General features: G+C 37.3%; 1 protein-coding gene across 1 annotated transcript in view; it reads right to left on the bottom strand.

Moving 5' to 3' along the window:
• Positions 1–3002: 3002 nt before the first annotated feature.
• LOC146594384 (cytosolic beta-glucosidase-like) overlaps positions 3003–18665 on the bottom strand; it is a 31131-nt gene continuing 15468 nt past the window's right edge. The window contains 2 exon segments of the mRNA XM_085307620.1: positions 3003–3074; positions 3076–3173. Of these exon segments, the coding sequence (XP_085163746.1) occupies positions 3003–3074; positions 3076–3173 (170 nt within the window).

Here is an 18665-nt window from a genome sequence, read left to right as displayed (position 1 = left end):
ATACCTGCTACTATCCTATGTATATACAATGGGCTATAACAAYGGCAGGGTGAGAATGTATTCCTCTAATGACAAAAAAAACATATTGGGCCCTAATCACCATTAGGAGAAGTAAGATAACCTGTTGCAGGAAGCCACTGAAGTAACCCCTCACAAGTAGAAAACATTCATATGTGAAGATCCCTATTTGAATCACTTCCTTAGGGCTCTGGGTGTGAAATTACTAATAAAGCAGGAAGTCTTTAATAAGAATATGAAAGTAGATTTGTAGGCCTTTATCATCATTTCACTGTTTAAGCAAGTAGGAAAGTAGAATAGTCAAGACTGATAAGGTAACGATTAACTAATGAATGTTGATTCAAGTAACCTTTATTGAAATTGTTTCTGTCATGCTCCTGAAAGGAGAAAAAGATTCTCTCCTGCCCAGCTTTGTTCCACTGACATACTTGTGTGTAAATAACCACGGTGATAATCTGATGCTAGCTGCAAGTTTATGAGCTGGTGCTTTGGCTGAAGCTGAAATACCCAGAGAATAATGTAGTGGAGCTTCTCTCAAGTGCAGAATGATAGTGGCCTTTAGGGATCAATTCAGCTGCATGTTAGTGATACAGGAAGTATTTACATTAACAGGGATTGTGCTTTTATCATGCACTCTCAATCTTCCCTATGCTGAGGCAAAACTATTGCCGGCATGGACTACATGGTCCAGTGCAGGTCTCCTAATACTGATATCACCAAGGGAGCCAAATTTAAAATAGAAAAAAGTATATTGTTGATCATGTTCTTGGAAGTTGTATAAGGTGAAAAAGGGAATAAACTGCAAAGATCAAATGGATAGTAATAAAAATCTTGGTTCACAATGAGGTGAAGAGCCACAGTTCTGGAGTCTAATCTTGATCCCAGCACTGCTCTAAAATAATTGCTGCCAACAGGCGTCAAGCTGTAGGTGGTAAAACTGACTCTGCCATTGGTTGTATCAAACGCTTGGATAACCTTATGACAGAGGATGGCCAAATACTGAAATATTTTTGCAATCTGTAGCTCATTTGATTCCTAGGTCCTGAGAATGAACTGCTTAGAGGTGACATGCACCAGTTATTGGAAAAGAAAGCAATTGTAAGATTAACTATCAGCATCAGATATGAATGTAAAGCATTGAGTTTTCATCTACCTCCTTCCCTATCCATAAAATGGGGGATATTTAGCATTCTGAGACTTAGAAAAGCACTTTAAAGATGAAGCATGAAAAACTCTACTCAAAGTAAAAGCAAATTTCTCTTCTCTCCCAAACGCCAAAAAGARAAAAATAAAGACTTAATTCTAGGAGAGCACCTTGATATAAACTGTAACAGGTAAAGTACACGTGTCCTGTATAATAAAAGAAGGGAACAAAGCCAACAATCTTACTTGCTTATAGATTAAGTCTTCTGGTCTTTTTTGAACAGCTGCAGATTGTAAGCATTGTGTGTAATGGTAAAGCAACTTGTTTTTAATCTAAGCATCTGAAATGTGCATTTCTTTTCTAGGAAGTTACAGTTTTTCACATTACTTTTTCCTATTGTAAGTTCTTTTCATTAGAAAAAATGTTCAACTTTTTTCTCCCCATTGTCAGAAGAAGACGGCTGCTTAGTTTGTACAATGAACATTTTGCTATAAGGGCAAGTCTTTTCTTCGATGTGAACCTTGCTAAACCAAGGGATCACTGACGCAAAATTTGAATCTATGCTAATATATTTTACAGGGATGTGTCATCAACTTTCTCTTAATTGCTTCTGTCTGAAAACTTTTCACTTATTTCTGCTTAGATTGTGCCTTTCTAAGTTAAGGTTAATTTGGACTGACCCTAAGCCAGGTCAGTGCTCCATGATGTAATAAGCTTCTGAGATACTCATCTGAGGTACAATTCCCTTCTTTCTGCCCTCTAATTCAAAGAAAATGAGGAGCTATGGCAGTGACTTGCTGCTGGTGTTACTACACCCCTACATCAGCACTGCCCTTGCTCTCTGCAGAGGTAAAAGTTTTGTTCACACAGTTTCTTTGGTGCAGTAAGCAGGATTCATGATCTAGTTACTGTGTCCAGGGTTCTCAGCAAGGCTTCTGTGCAGAGAGTCTCAGCCTAGCCTCCGATTTGTAAGATTATTATAAAGATTATTATATGAGAAGCAGGGGCTGCWGAATGCAGCTGAAGCTGGAAGCAGCCGTTTCCCTCAACAAGTGGCTAAATCTTGAGGCTCTCGCCATGTACAAGACTTGGTGGTGGCTGCTGTGACTCAGCAGCCACTGCCTTCCGTGAGAGGTGTCTCAGGGCTGAGAGAAGCAGTCGCTGCTGAATGGCAGCTGGCAGTGAGAGCTGAACTCCGCAGGAGGTGGGGAACTCCACCACTTACTGGGCACCTCCCAGTCTGGAGAAGCTGATGGGTGCTATAGTCCCTGCTGAGTTTCTGCAACCATCCAAAATGATCCTTTCCTTCAAAGAGCATACTGAAGAGATGGTATGCCCATTTAAGAGAACAACCTCCAAATCAGTGGTAATGCTACATAGCACCAAGACATACTGATGCACTTTAAGCACTGGTTATAGCTGAAGTAAATTTAAAAAGAACATCAATTATTTCACCATATTTTTGTTAATTTAGTTTGTTCATTTGTCAACATTTTCTGTGTAATCATTTTTTCCTCYTGCAGTCATTTCCCTTTGCTTGACTGGGGCCTTCACATTGCCTCAAGGCAAAGAAGATCATTTGGAAATAGAAGATTGTGGCTGTAAAGTGACAAAAACTAGCAAGAGAATTCATGGTGAAATGGTCTGTAACTCATTGTTTAAGACTGACTAAATTTCAGGTTGGCAGCATCCCTTTAACATGCAGCTTAAATGATAGTTGCTAAGCCCACCTAAGACTATCCCATAAGTAAAGTCACTGCTCTGTTCACAGCATGAGATGTTCCTGCTTCAATTTTATTATTATATAAAGTCACCAGGCCAGTAAGTGATATTACTGTTGTTAGCTGATCTTGTTAGTCCATTCTTTGGATGACTTTGTATATTCTTTTACTGATGTGTAAGGAATACAAGTTTAAGGTTGTATTTTCAAAATTGATGTGGAAGAGTTCAAATGGACTGCTGTATCCACATATCTGTTCAAAGCTATCAAGGAGGGACCACACAAAATATCCTTAAGTTGAACAACATCAAGAGAAATGRCTGGAATTAAAATATAACATATAATTGCAAATATGAACTGTACACGGATTGGGTTTTTTCACAGTCAAGTTTCAAATGGGTTAGTGACCCAAACTGCAACACCAAGTGTTTACAACTTGTCTTTTTGTGACTAGTCTGTTCTTGCAGTTCATAAAGAATACTTGGCTGTAATGTTAGGAGACCTGAATATTACATTGTTTTACTAATGGGGGTTTAGGTCTATAGGTGATTTCATGTTCCTATGTTTATAGATATTAAATGCTAGATAAGGATTAACTGCTTTGCTAAGGGTCCAATTCCAAAATATAATCTCATCTCAGACACTGCTTCATGTTGGAGGTGCTTACAGGTCCTAGGCATTTTAATTTTTGCTGTATGTTTTCTAGTCACCTACCTGGTTGCTGCTGGATTTGCTCATAATTATGAGTCTTATTTGCTCTGAACAAACAGAAAACTAAATAGAATTGTATTAAAAAATCATTTTTTTCCTCTGATCTTACTTTCATGGCCTGATTCAGATGATATTTTCAGAACGTGCTCACCAATCAGCTCTACCAGTAAGCAGTGGAGAAAGATAGTGATGAAGGTAGTGCTGCTCATTTACACAAGAGACCAGTGCTGAAGCACTGATGTGGAATTTAGGAGATTTGAACTCCAATTGTCCAAAAGGATTTCAATCCACATCCTAAAGAGCATACTACAGGTTATTCTGTGGGATGGTCTCAACTCCTTCTGCAAACTCTGGAAGAATTAATTGAGTATTCACTGTCCCAAAGAGCATAAAAGGATATCCTGCTTTAGTGGTTAGAATCTACCTCCAGAGAGAGCTGGGTTCCCATCTCTCATGGAAAACAGATGACAACAAACAAACATTTAATTTTTCTTGCCTAAGAGTAACTGTTACAAATCAGTATTCAGCTCAACCTAAGTCTTTGTGGACTGATCTAAAAGACAGTTTTGCAGGAATTATGTTCAGATTACCTCTAGACAATGATTACACAACCAGAACTAAAAAACAGCATAGTCACCTTATTGACTCCTCTTCTCTGCACTTAGAGATGCGCTGGTGCTCTAATGCAGAGTGGGTTGGAGAACTAGGGTTGGRTGTTAAACTCTTCTCCCTTTCCTCCATCTTTGTCTATTAAAAACAATCTATATAGGACCCTTCTACTGACCAGTAAGCTATCGAATACAAGACAGCATTTACTCATCTTCCTAGCTACGTTTTTTTTTCAAGAAAGGGTTGGTTTGGGAGCCTAATTTGGGAGATGCTTTGGTGTTGTGCAATTCAAGTCAAGAGAAGCATGTACTTTCAGGTTTTTTTAAGGGTACCTTTAGCAACTTCTTCTTAATATGACAGCTTTTATGGCATCCCAGGCTTAAATGCATTGTATACGTATTAAGGACAATGTTGCACTCCAATTTCCAGTTACATTCTACAGCACAGTAGAAAAGTAGCACACATGATTTAACCATCATACAACCTCCGACCATCAAATTGCTATTTAAATAACACATATGCCATGAAGCATATCATGTTACCATGTTATTGCTTGACTTCCCTTCTCTATGCCTGCATATATTTTGATATACGTTTTGTTAGATAACTAAGGTGAGGTTTAAAGCACCTCCAGTACCCTCTAGTTCTTTGTTCTTCCATAAACTGTGGCACATTCCCCTGTATCAATGACAGAGTTTTAGCCATAGGTGTATTTTTTTCTACATATAATATGAGCGTGGACATGAGACACAACTAACAAAAATAATCCAAGTAATAATTTGTCTCAATACCTATTTAGAGATTTTCTTGGAAAAATGTATCAGCATAAAATTTGACAATGCTCACATAACTTGGATAATCAAAACCAGGCAAAAATTAAGTGAAGAAAACCTGGATTCCTTTGACTAGTTTAACTAAGAAGATAAAACATACCTAATCTGCTTCTCTTTTTCATATTCCTGGAAATATAATCGTGCATGTCACTAATTATACATATGCATAATTTTTTAACAAAACATAACACAGAAAATCAGCCCCTCAAGAATAAATCATGCTGCTCCTCTAAGGCCAAGGGAAGAACAGAAAAAAAGTAGTCTTTAGAAATGACACTAGGTCCACAGCTGCTACAATTATGCAGATTCAGTAGTGGAAACATGACTTATTTTTGTGACAGGAAATACTGCATGGGTAAAACCGGCGAAGAGCTTGAYGTGGTGTGTGAACTGCACAATGGTATGCTTTTGTTAGAAAATAAGCCATTGAGGAACCTACAGTATAAGCCTGTCTGCATCCAATAGAATAAATAGGGAAAGAAGTACCATCATGTGACTTGTCTATTTGATTTATGAGGTACCTAAATCTTGGGGGAAAMACTTTTGTGTATTAAATCTCTGCTCAAAACAGTGTTGCATGGAAAGATAACTGAGACTGACAGGGATGTCTGTGGGTCCTAGGAAGCTGGAATAGACGTGATAAGCACTGCTCTTCTCTTGTTTCTACTGCTTTTGACTTAAAACTRTTAAAAGGAAGGGGCAAAGGCAAATTCAAAGATGAAACATARAAATATTATCCACAGTGAACTTTTGATACACTGCTGCCTTGATAACAGGACATTCTCCAGATACAGTGAATTTCATGCTGATACTTTGATTAGAAAAACACATGAGGAGCTCATTATTTTTAAGCCYTAAGCACGATTTTCTAACATTGCTAGTTAAATTGTGCACCAGCTACTGTCWACATAGGATAGTTGAGATTTTTTTGTTCTTCAGGAGGAGGTTTATCATTACAAAATTTTATGAAAGACATTTTCATTTCAGTTTTAAAGCATGAATACCTCCTATTCCTGAGGATGTACAAAATGCATCACTGTAGAGAGGCCATCCCTGCTTTTGTCATGCTTGATAAAATTTTGCTCATTTGGGATATCTTTTTATACCAAACTTGGCTAACCAAACTGAAGAAAATAATTTGCTACTGAATAGTAACTACCTTTTTTTTACTGGCTGCTGTGATATCTAGATACTATGAGGACAGGCACTTTATAAATAGGCATAGATCTGTCTGCCCCTATCATGCCATTTATCACTGCGTATGGAAGATCTTCTAATTACTCTGCCAGTGTAGGTGGTCGCAGCAGCTGAAGGAGTTGCTTTAGGTATACTGCCAAGTATCTAATTTGTCTTGTCATCCTTCACATTAAGCGCCTATCTCTTGTAGGGTCATTTCTCTGTACTCATTCTTCCTTGATAGCTCTGCCACCTTTGACACCATGGGCTGCTTACTGCTCCACAAGATACTCCCCCCCTTAGGTTTATGTGACACCAACTTATTGTTTCTTCACCCGGCTGACAGCATTAGCGTGCCACTGCTAATGGAGCCTCTGTTCCTCCCACCCCCCACCCATCTCTCCTGGCACTTCTCAGGGCTGCCTCATCACTCCTTTTTCCCTCTTCACAGTCACCTCCTGAGGGGCTTTGCCAGATATTCTGAGCACACTTATTTCTCATTGTTAATGACTGTTAAATCTACTTCTCTGCCTTTTACACTTGCACAGGCTTAACTCTGTGGTATCTTGTACTGGCCTCCCCACTGCTTCCTTCAATGTTGCATGTCTAAGGATGAACGTGCAGCCTTACTTGTGGCACCTATTCTCCTAATCATCAGCTTATGCAGTCTCAGAGTTCCTTTGACTGCTCCTTCAGTTTTATCTCCTTGCAATCACCAGAACTATTTTCTTCTATAATATTGTTAGCTCCCATCATTATTCCTCCTTCCACCTTAATTTTAGCTAAAAGTCCTTTCTAACTGAACTGAACTGAACTGAACACCTCTCTGACCTTCATTCTCTTCCTTCATTTCAATCATTGTCTACTATTCCTTTGTTAAAAAAACTAATTCAAATCTATTTCCCTATTCTTTCAAAATCAGCAAATATAGTTCTTTTGCTAAAGTCTTTGCTTGTTTTATACCAATGTGGTAGAGCAACTCCCTAGCTCTGTGATACTACTGTTCATATCTCTGAGAATATGATATAGGAACTTTCTATTACAGTCTGTTTTTTACAGTAATTTTTAATTCATCTTGAACTTATAGCTCTAGCAACCAGTAGCTTGGGAATGTCAGCTTCCAGCCCGCAGGACAGTTTCAGCATAGCTGATATCTCTACTTAGTCCTTCAAAATTACTTTGGAAAACTGATTCAGTTTTCGTAAAACACTTAACTATTCACTAGAGCAGAGAATGGATCCTAGTTTCCCTCCTGGCCAAAGTATCATACTCATTTTTTTCTTTGAATTTTAGAGAGCATGTGACTACTTTTGTTCTTCCACAGAGTATCATATTACCTTGTATATTAGAACATACTTCTGAAAAGTGGGAGATGAGAGATAAAAACACACAGAGCAGAAGTGAATTTTGAACCCGAGTGTTGCATATCATGGGCAAATATTCTAACAGGCCATATCTAACTCCTCTGTGATTTTCGGTGATGGTAGGTAGTAGTGGAACACGTTTTGCAAATGGTGACAATCATGGCATAAGATAGACAGCAAGAACTCATGCAGTTACATTACTGCTTAGGAGGGGAAACATGGTTGATGACGCGACTTAACAGAAAATCAGCAAGGGCATCTAGGCACTTGAAAGAGAGTTTTATGTTTGCTAGTGCCGAGTAAATGTTAGGTCATTTAAGCACGTTAGGTCAGATTTGAATTGTCATCTTAGTAGCTCATTGAGCAACCAGCTGCTCTGCTTTACACATATGAAATACTGAAAGTCTGCTGATGGCTGTCCAGAACAGCTATTAAACAATGGTATTGCTGAATATTTTCCATTTTCCTCTATTTTTGGCTTCATATTGTAATCTGTACTGCAAAGTTAAACAYGAAGCATGAGAAAGAGCAGATTTTCCGTGAACAGCATTTTCAAAAGTTTTGCTCTGAGCATGACAATTTTTTAGCACCTAATTGTCTGCAGAGGCACAAGTAGGAGGCCTCAGAGTATGAGTATGAACCAGCAAAATATGATCAATGAACCACTTGGGATATTAACAACAGATAGAGTAGGGGAAAACACTGGATGTAATAAACCTGTTTATTAGAGCTTTCCAGCTTTTACCTATTTGGAGTAGAAAGTGTTCCAGGTAAGACCACGGGTGGCCAGGACCATGACTAACGATAGACAGATGACTAGCAGCCCTTTATCTGGTCAGGTRCTGTTGAGAGTATGGCCTCCAGCTCTAACTAGGCAACTGTTAGAGAGCTTGCAGGTATAAAATAAAAACCTGAGAATTCTGTTAGTGCATACCATAAGCATGGAGGGGTCGTTCGCAGGGGAAGTGGCTTTGCTCAGAGTTGAACTGCGTCCCGTAATGACAAGCTGACTGTCTATTTTCTGTATAAAGCACCTTCTGTTCTCCTTACCTTAGGGTGTCTTTAGGAATGCTCCCATCTTTTTAAGATGCTCCCATTAACAAACATTGGACCTAGCCCAATCTGAATTGTTCTGCATTAAGGATTTAATCTGAGAGCCAGTTATATCTCCCTTGCTCACTCTTGCTTGAATATACTGACAAAAATAGTGGGATATGATATTTGCTATGAGAATACTTGTTCACTGCTTATCTGTTCTAGTTCCTTTGGGCTCCTTTTAAGATGGGATTGGCTATTTCTTACCAATACAGTTGGCAACACTAGCTCATTCACTCAAATTTGTAAGAACTAGACCTACTGACAATGTCCCATACTTAAAATGAAAATGTCAAATCCTGCTTTTCATACTGATTTTACAAAAGTCATTGCACATCAACATTTGCACTTACCTAATTTACAGTGAGTACAATTACTGAATTACAGGTGTCAAGATATTTCTTTTCCATTGGACTGCCACGAATACTGTTCATCATCAGCCAAGCTCATTCTTTCTGAATAAAAGGAAGCTTGTACATTTGCACTAGGCAATCAATTCTTATTCAGAAAATAAGATTCCTCACAGACCACAAACCGAAAACTATGAAAAACACCTGTCCTTGAAAACTTCTGGAACTGATATATTATTGTATACAGAATCTTGCTCACTATCAAGAAGCATTCAGTCATGCAGTGACAGAGAGGTAGAAATAAAATACACAGACAAATGACATGTACTGATTTAAATAGATGTTTCACAATAAGGGGGGGGGCGACATTAATTTAATACTCATACACATGACTATATCTCATACCTGGACGGAGTTAGCAGATTCAGCAGAGGTACAGGGGGAAAACTTTGACCTGAACAAGGGAACTGGACAGAACTGAGGCCTAGTTTTCAACAGCATAAACTACAAAAACACAAGAAACACCAAAAAAAAAAAAAAAAAAAGAAGAAACTGTCAGAGCCCCATGGGCACTGCCAGGCCCCGCTGTCCCAGCCCCACAGTCCTTGTCCCGACCCTGCTGTCCCTGCCCCAGTCCCAGTCCCAACGTTACCATTCCAGAAATGCGAGTGAAGACCGAGGCTGCTAACACAGCTAAGGCAGTCATATGCCATCRTGACTGTCATGCTTTACAGAAGTCTAAATATTTGAATTATGTTATGTTTTCCATGTTTTGTTTTCCAAAAAATACGCAGAAAGAATCAGGAAATATTCTCAAAAAAGACCTAAAGAAGATTTCCAAAAGTATACATCCACAGAGATTCAAAAGATCCCCGTTCACATGTGTGAGCGCTGAAAGGAGCTAGAAATGCTACCGAAAGCACTGCACAATCATGCAGATTTAACTTTTGGTCCCACTGAAGTTAATGGCTGACTCAAGGTCCTGAATTTCACCCATGTGGCATGTTCAGATATCTATCTCCAAACAATAATTCATGCCTAACAATACCACTCACAGAAGTGATCAATACAGACTCAGGGAAATTACACAGACAAATGTTGTCCCTGCTATAGACTTACCATCCTCACGGAGACTGCAGAGCTGCATTGGCTTAACAGGGGGGTGGATTTACAGCACCATGTTTAGACACCGAACCAGCATTACACAGAAAACACACTAATCAGACAGGTTGGAACTGAGCTGAGGGTTGGGTTTCCGTGATTTCCAATCTCCTATTTTAGAAAATATATATTTGAGTGTGATTGTTCTCCATCACTAATCCAAAGTATACTTTTTTTCTCAAAGCAAGGTGGGGATAGGAGGAGGAGARGCTGTATAAACAGTCCAGCAACACACATTGGTTTACCAAAAATAGATGGATGAAGACGAGAAGAAAAACATTTTTGGTACAGAAACAGATTTGAGTTTAAAGCCTCTGAGGAATTATTAAAAACCTAATGAATGTTTTTAATTAACATTCACAGTGTCCTTTTAAGTGAAATCATTTAGGAATTGCAGTGAAAACCTGTTAAACAAATTGCTAGTTGGGAAAAAAAACAACTATGCTTGTTAATAGGTCTTCTATTTCAAATGGCTCCATGTAACCACTAAGGGTATCTGGAAATTGACGGTGACAGATTTTACCAGTATTTAGATATTTTTAAAGAGGAGATGTGGGCTCATTTACACTCAAATGGTGTCAACTGGTGCCTGCAGTACAAATACACCAGGCTACACTTGCAAATGGGTGAACCCTGGACTAGCACCCTGAACTAGCAAAGAGAATATATACTTTAAATAGATCATTTTCTTTAATAAATCAATATTCCATTGTTTCACAGATTCGGGTACACTCAGTGGTTTGGCTGGTAAAAAAAATCAATAGACACATATAGTGTTATTTTTGTAGCTGGGACTGGTGCAGGGGAACTGGATTCTGTTACAGACTTCCTCCTTTAGCTCATCTTCAGCTAATCCTCCTCTAAAATCTCTTGCAATTAGTCAAATTCTGCAGGACTAATAAAGTGTTCACTGCTCCACAAGGTGAACCACTTCTCACCCAGAAGAGAAAGAAAGGTCACCTCTGGAGCAGGGCTGAAGTGCTTACTATTACAGGGGGCTAACACAGAGGTTTCTTTTCACAGTCTGTAGCTTGCTTTATTTTCTGAAATCTTCCATATAGCTATAGCAACTATGCAGCATATTCATACTTCTAGCTATCCATGACAAGGAGGGATATCTCTTGCATTAAAACATACCTTGCCTTTGCTGCTTATAGAACTGATGTTATCCTCCAGTACTTTTTGTATTTAATTTATAAACACTGCTTACATATTAACAAACCTAAGGTTCTGGAAAAAACTTTTATTTAAGTAAAGACATTTTTCATATCATCTTGATCTTTCTTCTCTGTTACAGCTTTCTAACAGGTGCAAACACTTAGCTTATTTAAAAGCAATACATTAAGACTGAAAGAATTAAAATGGACTTTCCATGACTAAAGCTGACTGTGGAAAGGATGCAGCAGAACACTGCCACCTCCAGTTACAGATCATGTACAGAATATACTGTCGATATTGTACAGACACTTATTCAGAATAAATGAAAAACAGGCATGAGTTCTGGCAACAGACTCCGAGTGAGTGCCAGCAAAGAGCYATATCCATTTTTCAGTCTTTGATCACAGCTGATTTTTAAAAAAATCAAAACAAAAGCTGATACCACAGAAACAAATCAATCAGCAATCCCCACATACTATAAACAGCATGTTGCCACRTTAGTTAAATTCTTATGACTAGATAATGACCAATTAAGAACTTTAACCTCTAAATTTAGTACTTCCTCCACTCAGCTAATGTTTGGTATAATGAAAGAGAATCTACCTTTCTATGTTCTATATGTCTTTGCTTGTTTAGGCTTAACTACTTCCTGAATACTACCAATCTTTTGAGAAATAACCTGTGATCATGGGAAAATGAGAAGAGGGAGGCCCAGCAGATTGTCCAGGCCCAGTCATGAAGGTCTATGATGCACCTAGAAAATACAGTGGTAGTTCAGAATTGAAAAACTGAGAAATGCAACCTTTTTTGCTAATATGGAGATAGAAGCGTTAGCCAAATACATGTAAGATAGGGCAGAGCTCAAGCTTGTGAGATAACAAGGATGACTACGGACAGCTGTTACCGTTGTATACRTGGGTGGTAGAAAGAGACATGAGATAATATAGGTAAAATACGCGAAGAAGTCTGAGAAGAATTCATTTCCTGAGATATAGGTGGCTTAAATCTCATAAAATTCCTGCACCTAGTATTTTGCTGCATCTAGATCTGCTGTGTCCAATTTTTGTGTAGTCAAGGTTCATTATTGTCATGTTCTCCATCGTACTGTGCCTTTCCTTCTAATCTGCTTTGACTACAGCCCTGAGATCTCTGTCTTTCTACTTCATCCACTAAGCCACTTTACTTTGCAGATTGAGCTCATGTTTTCTCTTCTGTCCCTTCTTCAGCCTTAGACCTGAGACTATTTCTTGCCTTTTTCTTGACTGAAATTGCACTGGAGTTGTTGAAAAGCATCTCATGTGTCAGAGCAGCAATCATAGCATAYAACCCTAGCTATTAGTATGGTCTTATGTTCTGGGTATTACTTTTTTTAAAAAGACAGTGAGAAATCGAATGAAGTTCAAAGAAAAACAAAAGCAATCAGGAGATAGAAAAAAGGACTTACGAGTTAAGACCAAAAGAAAAGATAAATGTGCATCACCTGGCTAAGTGATGCCTATGGCTAGAGGAGAGAAAACACAGTCATCAGCAGTTGTATGAATAAACACAAACAAAGGAGAGAAATTATTTAGCATGAGAAATGAAAACAGTAGCAATAATGGGAAGAAAATAAGGAAGTTTATTGGGATTAAATGATATATGTCTTATATAGAGAAGAATATATATGTATCTTATAAGAGAATTGCCTTCCACATCTGGGTCTTACAATAATATTAAGATTCTAGTGTTAAAACAATTTGTAGAATATAATTAACCTTTAAAAAATCTTTAAAGTTAAAGCTATTACAACTTCACACCTATAGATGATTACATCATTTAAAAACCTATCACTGCCTACATAAATGATAATGATTCTCAGAGAGAACGAGCACAGTCAAAGAGCAGTAGTGTGGAACATATTTCCCTGTTATTCTGAACAAATCTTGGGTGGTTTTCTCATTGAAAATAAACATATGGTAGATGCAATTGTGGTTTGAGGTGGGTAGAACACCTTCAGCCAGAAAAAAGCAATGAGAAAAGATTTTGGTGAAGTATTCCTTTCCAACTATCTAACAAAAGAAAGAGCTTAACTTTTCTTTACAAAATGAGGTCTTCATTTGCAAACTTACTTGACTTTAAAAAGTAATTATAATTTGAAATAATCTAAATATTAAATGATATATTTTGAATCACTCCAATCCATTTGTTTTTTTTTTTAAGATTGTTCTCCAGTTCAATAAAATAATTACTTATACAGATCTAGTTCCACAAAACTAGTGTCTAATATTCCAAGRGAATACCTTGTATCAGCATGCTTTTCAGGACATATGGACAGTCACTGTAGTGAACACTTTTAAATTTATAGAAATAAAGACAGAGAAGATAAGATCTAATTTGACCCTCAGTGAATCACTGGCTCTTAGATTTCACTAGTTTCCTTGGAATGCCACCTRAAACTTGTGTTTGGTTAAAGAGCATCTTCCAAACAACATTCAGCACTAATACAAAGGCAAGAGGTGCAGTATCTAGTAGCTCTGATAGTCTGTGTCAATGTTTAATCACTTTCACTATTAAAAAGTGTGTCTGATTTCTCATTTGAATTTGCCTGGCTTCCAGCCATTGGCTCTTTTTATGCTTTTCTCCACTACATTAAAGAGCCCTTTAGTACCTAGTATATTTTCCCCATGAAAGTAGCTGTACACTGTAATCAAGTCAACTCTCAGTCTTCTTTTTGATAAGCTAGACAGATTGAGCTCTTTTAGAGTCCCACAGTAAGGCATTTTCTCCAGCCCTCAAATCATTTTTGTGGCTCCTTCCTGAACTCTCTCCAATTTTTCACCGTCCTTTTAAAATAGTGGACACTAGCACTGATGAAATATTCTAGTAGCTGTCTCACCAGTTCCTTATGCTCTTCATTGTACTTATTCATCCTCTAAAGAAAGGCAGAGCTAGTCAGAAGGCACCATCTGGTGAGGAAGTCTGACTGGTAGGGGGCAGATTTAAATACTTAAAGAGTAGCAGAGGGGAGGGTGGAATGGGCAAAGGATATTTAAAGACTGACTTGCTAGACTATGATCATTCATAGTTTCCCCAGGAGGTTAGTGAATTCTTCTCCCTTGGACTCCTATTGCCTGTGTTTAGAAAGGTGAATAGCAGCAGACTACAAAATACGGAAAATGAAAATTTCATTGGGATTACACATGTATGAGGAGAATCAGCACCTGTCTGCTGGAAAACACAGTTCAAACTGGGCAGGTATGGAATGAAAAAGAAGAGAGACACACTGAAACAGTYAAATAAGAACAGAAAAAATCCCCATCGGTCAAAAGAATACAAAAGGAAAGTGGATTTTATGACCGTAGTTTACACTGTAATTTATATTTTAAAAGTATCAAATTACAGATATCTTGAGATGCAGGTCCAGAATTCAAATAATGCTTATCCTGCAGAGCCCAAACCAAAGAGCGGACTGATTTTGCCCCACTCTGGCTCTGCAAAATGTATTTCTTAGTGAAAGATCCTTCACAGACACTTTAAAAGATGTTGAGCAAAGGGCAGGATGTCGAACCTTGGAACTGTTTACTTACACATCCAGCTGATCATAACTGCTGGAGTAGCTCAGGAGAAAAAGACAACCATAAAGATGGCTGCTGAGATCAGAAGTGACATTCTGAGTTGCGGTTATAAAAGGTATGCAAGTCTGTGAAAGCTTTAGAATTACTGTTACAGAAGTTTTGGAAACCGAAAGGACTTTCTTCTTCCCTTCTGTAAGGACTAAARCATTTGTTTCTGGCTTTGCACTGAGCCATGCTTATTCATTCCTGTATGATCTTTAGATTGGATTCCTACAATGCACTGTGACTGGGGAATAAATTTGAAAAGTGCATAGCAGTCTCAGCTGCTACAGCAGGAGGCTACTTACTACTGTGATGGCATTAACCAAAGCAGAAATTATATTACACGAGCTCTTCACTGGAAGTGCTGACCCTGTATTCACAGGATCACAAGCATTGTTTTGCCTTTTATTTTGATTCTTCAATCATCCAACTAATCAATAAGGATTCATTATAAAGGATACATGGTACTTAAAGTCTTTAATTTTTGAACGTCCTTTATAAAATTATGTTTCATATTTCTCACACTTCCTAAAAAGGAGAGTGCAAAGTGTCCCTGGTGGTTTTTGACCATCTGACTAAGGTACATACGCACTACAGTTGAGCCTTTCTGAAAGATTAAAGCTTTTCTTTGTTGCTTAAGTCCTTCACTAATGCTCCCTTACCCCCGGCTAATATCCATTTAAACTCTATTTATCATTCCATACCAATTGTTGCCTGAATTCCAATAAATTGGGCAAGACAAAGAACATATAACAGTACAAATTACACTTCAGCTGAGACAGTCAATGTTTCTAGGAATTCAAGTGTCTTTGCTATGTCTAACCTATTGGTGCTACCATGGTGTTACAAAGCATGGTAGCTACCTTACTTGAAAGTGTCCTAAAGGCTTTTTACTAACTGAAACACATAGAAGGTGTGGCATGGAAGTAGGGCAGAGACCCTTTCCAGACATCCCAGCCTTGTTTTGCAAACAGCCATCTCAGAGGCTTATTCTTGTTTACTCTAAATGGCAATTAATCCCTTGAGACCAATATTAGCAACTACTTGCCATGCCAGGGTCACTCTTTCACTCCAGATTTTCTCTCACATGCAAGATAGTTAAAAAAAAAAAAAAAAAAAAAAAAAAAAAAAAAAAAAAAGGAAAGAAAGAAACAAACCCATATTCTGGTACTTCCTGTCACTTTCACACTGGGTAAATGTGCCAGGATGCACAAATTGAGAGTAGAACAAAAAAAATACTATAAATATTGTCTTARAAAAAATACTTATCAAAAAAATGGTGCCAGTCACAGTTCCTCCTTGCAGAGAATAACAAGAAAACATTATACTTTTTAAACAAAATTGAATGCAAAGGTAAATTCTTCTTTTCAAGCATTCATAAATACAAAAATTTAATTCTACTTTTGAGTGAGATTTCTTTACTTTTACTTCTTTCCAAAGGTTATTTTTTAGGAAAGTCTGGAAAACATCATCCAGCCAGTTAGTCTGTGGTTACCCTAGCATGAAGAAGTAAAAGCTTTTTTTTTTTCAAACATATATTCTGAATGTTGTTGCATCCATATAGATGCATCATCCACACAGAGTGAGAATATCTTGTACTTAAATTACTTTTTGATAGTTTGATTTTTCATTTCTCAGAAATATAATCTTCCACTTTTTTTTCTGGGCAAATGATTCCACAGTACAATAGAATTATTAACTCYTCAAAAATCTTCTGTTCAAACATCAGACTTGCCTGACTGAGGATAAGTGTCTTTAATACATTTGAAGCAGTAATATTTTGTATTTAATTTCCAGCTATTATCCAAGTTCAGTAAGTGACTTTCCCATCAGTGTTTCTAATRCAGAAATCTATACCATGCATACAGGTAGATCTTCACATTCTCTGATACAAATATTTATTTCAAAATACATGTATAAACAGCAAGAATGTGACATTGCACATACAGAGGCTGAACAGACCAGAAAATTCAGAGACTGCTCCTTTTAGCATCTCATCTACTTTTTGACTTTAGCTAAATTACACTGAATTTGTGCTACCTCAATTTCCCTAGTTTAAAATTGAGATTGAGATATTTCACTCCCTACGAAATGGAGCTAAGTATTTTTTATACAAAAATGGGAAATCCTCTAGCAAAAATGATTCAGTGCAAATAAACTAGTGCAATGTTATGGTTGAGAATCTGAACAGAGAGCTATCAAAAAATGCAAAGGCAAACTCCCATAGCAATTATAAAGTAGGTCATATTGAATGTATGTGTTAATGCATTGAAAAAACATATACTTGCTCAGTAAAAACTGCACTGGAAATCATGGCTTTATACATCCAGACATCTGTGAGTTCAAATTCTAATGCAGTGTTTTAGCCTGAAAGTTGTATTTTCATTTAATAAAATTTGATAACAGATAATGCATTGTTTGCATTATAGTCAATCACTTCTGGTACTCTGCTCTATTGATCAGTATGTTTCTTTTCCTTTTATCTTGACATTGTAGCAGTGTATATGTAAACCTGCAATGACACTGCTTCATTTGACATTGCAATATTCCCTGTACAGCTGTATTTACATCATTTCAGGCCTTTAGAATGACAATAAGTCCCACGAAATCAAATGATGAGCTAATATTATCACAAAAATGGCATGAAAAATAACATAGCAATAAATTAGCTATCCAAGCAGTTCAAAACATGTATCTTTTCTAATATTTTTTTTTTCTGTCAACCCTAGCCGAAGTTTCTCTTCTCAATAACTCTATTTTCACAGTTTAAAATGCCCTGGAAAACAGTAACTATCAAATGCATATAAAGACTGTCAGATAACAGGTCCATCCAGTTAAAAGGTCAGTAGYAGATATATAGAGAGAAAGATGACTAACAGGACATGAATACTGTGAACCTTTCCATGGCAAAAGTAGATGGCAAAATACTCAGCAATCATCATTTAGGAACATGTTGAGACTGAAGTTGCAACTGGACTACTACCAGTACTACTACTACATAGCCCTCTCACTAAATCTGTAATATCTTTTTGAACCCTTTTTAAATTGATTTTCACAGTATTTTTGGTAGAGTTCTGCACTATGCAAAAATACGTTTCCTGTTGTATATTATAAGGCTAAATCTCATTTTCTGGAATAGAAATCTGTGACTCTGTGACTCTTTAGGTATCTAAATAAAGATGCTTATTTTAATAAACTGGATCTATCTTTCATCTCCAGAAAAAGATGAATACATATATGGGAAAGCTTATTCAAWCTGTATTTTACATTAACTTAGTTACTGCAATGAGTGATCCTGCGTATAATCCTAGGAAGGATATTTAGAATGTACATAATGGGCTTGAGTTATTAAAACTGAATTATCTTGAAAAGGGGGGATTTAAATTAAAAACTGTGTCAAAGACACAAAACTAGCACAGTAATTTCTTATGATGTGCCTCTGTGAATTCAGTACATTTTCTCCTGAAAGGTAACTCCAAATGAAGCATGTGGCTTAGAACTGATATCAAACCCAATGATTCTATGTGCAATCCACATCTGATGAATTTAAACTCACAGTTTTCATTAAACTCCGCTTATTCATCACACAAGCTGAAATCCCTTCTTTTTATTTGTGAGGGCTTTTTTTTTATTATTTTATTTTTTTGCCAGGGCAGTTGCCATTACCTTCCATCTTTCACAGTGAAAAAGCAGAATCAAAAAAACTACCATAGTTACTTCTGATCTGTGG

This window comes from Rhea americana, unplaced genomic scaffold (assembly GCF_003343005.1).
Source record: "Rhea americana isolate MKP2758 unplaced genomic scaffold, rheAme1 scaffold_26, whole genome shotgun sequence".
NCBI classification, from domain to species: domain Eukaryota; kingdom Metazoa; phylum Chordata; class Aves; order Rheiformes; family Rheidae; genus Rhea; species Rhea americana.
The sequence above is the reverse complement of the archived record's forward strand: the minus strand, read 5'-3'. Positions and strand labels throughout refer to the sequence as shown.